The sequence below is a fragment of the Triticum aestivum genome, unplaced genomic scaffold, assembly GCF_018294505.1.
Source record: "Triticum aestivum cultivar Chinese Spring unplaced genomic scaffold, IWGSC CS RefSeq v2.1 scaffold27977, whole genome shotgun sequence".
Taxonomy (NCBI): domain Eukaryota; kingdom Viridiplantae; phylum Streptophyta; class Magnoliopsida; order Poales; family Poaceae; genus Triticum; species Triticum aestivum.
Window position 1 is genome coordinate 903,580 of NW_025228057.1, and position 1,807 is coordinate 905,386.

At 43.9% G+C, this 1,807-nt stretch overlaps 1 protein-coding gene across 1 annotated transcript; it reads right to left on the reverse strand.

The window, feature by feature from the left end:
• Positions 1-313: 313 nt before the first annotated feature.
• On the reverse strand, positions 314-1,461 carry LOC123172980 (uncharacterized). The gene is made up of 4 exons (XM_044589853.1): positions 1,261-1,461; positions 996-1,065; positions 702-903; positions 314-579 (listed from the first exon to the last, which is right to left on the reverse strand). The coding sequence occupies exons 1-4, from the start codon at positions 1,353-1,355 to the stop codon at positions 383-385; spliced, it is 564 nt and encodes a 187-aa protein (XP_044445788.1). The 5' UTR covers positions 1,356-1,461; the 3' UTR covers positions 314-382.
• Positions 1,462-1,807: the final 346 nt, after the last annotated feature.

Genomic DNA, 1,807 nt, shown 5'->3' on the forward strand with positions numbered 1-1,807 from the left:
TGGAAGTCTCGGCCGAGTGAAATATAACATAAATTACACCACTGAAATAAGAGAGAGAGAGAAAAGCTGGTCTTATGCGCTATAGCTTCACCCATGCTTATCAGTTCTGGTTTGTTCTTGTGCACATTAAATTTTGAAATACCAGTTTTTATTTTTCTAGTGGTCAACGAAATTGAACAACAAGGATGATAAAAAGAAGAAGAAAAACATACTTATTTTAGAACTGTAATCCATAGGCCATAACATATGAGTCGAGTCAAGAAGAAAAACATACTTATTTTACAACTGTAATCCATAGGCCATAACATATGAGTTGAGTCACAAGAAGAAAAACATACTTATTTTACAACTATAATCCATAGGCCATAACATATGAGTTTAGTCATGGATCGTCGGTGCTATCTATATCAGGAGGTGTCATAAAAGAATTGAATGGCCGCACTAGCATATCTCTCTTGCGAAAGAATTCTTTTTCGTGATCTTGTTTTCCACAGAAAAAATCTGCACTGCTTGGGTGCAAGATATTGGATTCATCTGGACAAAATGCACACGAGGCTCTAAAGCGGCACAACGGCTTTTCTGTTGACATTACAGAGAAAGATAAAGACAGAATTAGCTGCAAGTTACATTAAGGATATGGATATACTCAAGTGGCTAGCAAACACAGTATGGCCGAATGTAAAGATAAATTTAGGTAGTACCTAAGATAGTGCATGTTTCAACGGCTATTTGGCACCAGCGTCTATCAAAATATAGCTCGGCAAAGAAGTGTTGCGTCTCGGCGGTGGTGTCCACTGGGCGAGCCGAAAAGCCGAGGTGGTACCAGAAAGTTCCCCTAAAACCGACGCAGACGGCGTTCATCTCCGTGGTGGGAGGATACTCAGGATACTCGAACTCGGCACCCTGCATCTCAGCGATCGATCTCAAACTCTCAATCATAAGTATTAAGTACTCGCCTGGATGTATGAGAGGGAGAGACGGAGAGAGTATCATACTGGGTTGTTGGAGTTGTAATGTTCAAGGGCGACGTCGACAAGCTGAGAAATTCGGAAGGCGACGGTATCTCTGTCTCCAAATAAACAAGGGTACACCAAATAAATAAACATAATGGATGGATCTTTCGTTCGATGGTTGGTTATTCAGGGCAATCAGCCGTTCATCGAGTGAAACTCATAATAAGTACTCCTATAAGAATAGATACATGCAAGCAATTGAGGAAATTTACAGAAAAAATATATCCAGTAGCTACGAATTACATACTCTTTTGACATACGGCTGCCTGGGGGAGGGTTGGCGTAATCAAAGGCAGCGGCGCCGCCGTCGCCGCCGGCAGTGGAAGAGAATAAGGAACCCATCGATGGATCAATGTCCCGGTGCCTCTTGGCGGCTGGCCAAAGTAAATAGAAGGATTTCCCGTATATGTCAGTATGTGGTTAAGCCGATCGGGATCGGAGACTAGGAGTCCCTTTGCGTTACGGAAGATAAATAGCCTACGTTTGTTTATGCTCCACAATAGCGTGTAGGCAGGCCGGCTGGTTGGATCTGGGCCGCAGGAGGGCCGTGTGTCCACTGTCCAGCGGGGGTTACGCCCCAATAGCCTACGTATTCTGTGTGCCTCTTGTCTTTGTTTCTCAAATCTCTGGTGATTACAACCCGTAGACTGCCGCTGCTTGCGCGCAGGTACGAGTTACAAAACCGACTCGTGCTAGACCAAGCAAGCTAGCACAAGGAAACTCCAAACCGACTTAAGCTAAGCTTTCCTATTGTACTTGCACACGTAGCCTACTAAGCACAAAGACATTTTCCT

What these genes read in the sequence shown, in the direction of transcription:
- LOC123172980 (XM_044589853.1), bottom strand. Translation starts at nt 1,355, where the DNA reads ATGGGTTCCTTATTCTCTTCCACTGCCGGCGGCGACGGCGGCGCCGCT. An exon ending in GGCAGCCGTATGTCAAAAGA is followed by an intron (nt 1,066 to 1,260) that starts GTATGTAATTCG and finishes ATTTGGAGACAG; the next exon opens with AGATACCGTCGCCTTCCGAA. An exon ending in ATTACAACTCCAACAACCCA is followed by an intron (nt 904 to 995) that starts GTATGATACTCT and finishes GCTGAGATGCAG; the next exon opens with GGTGCCGAGTTCGAGTATCC.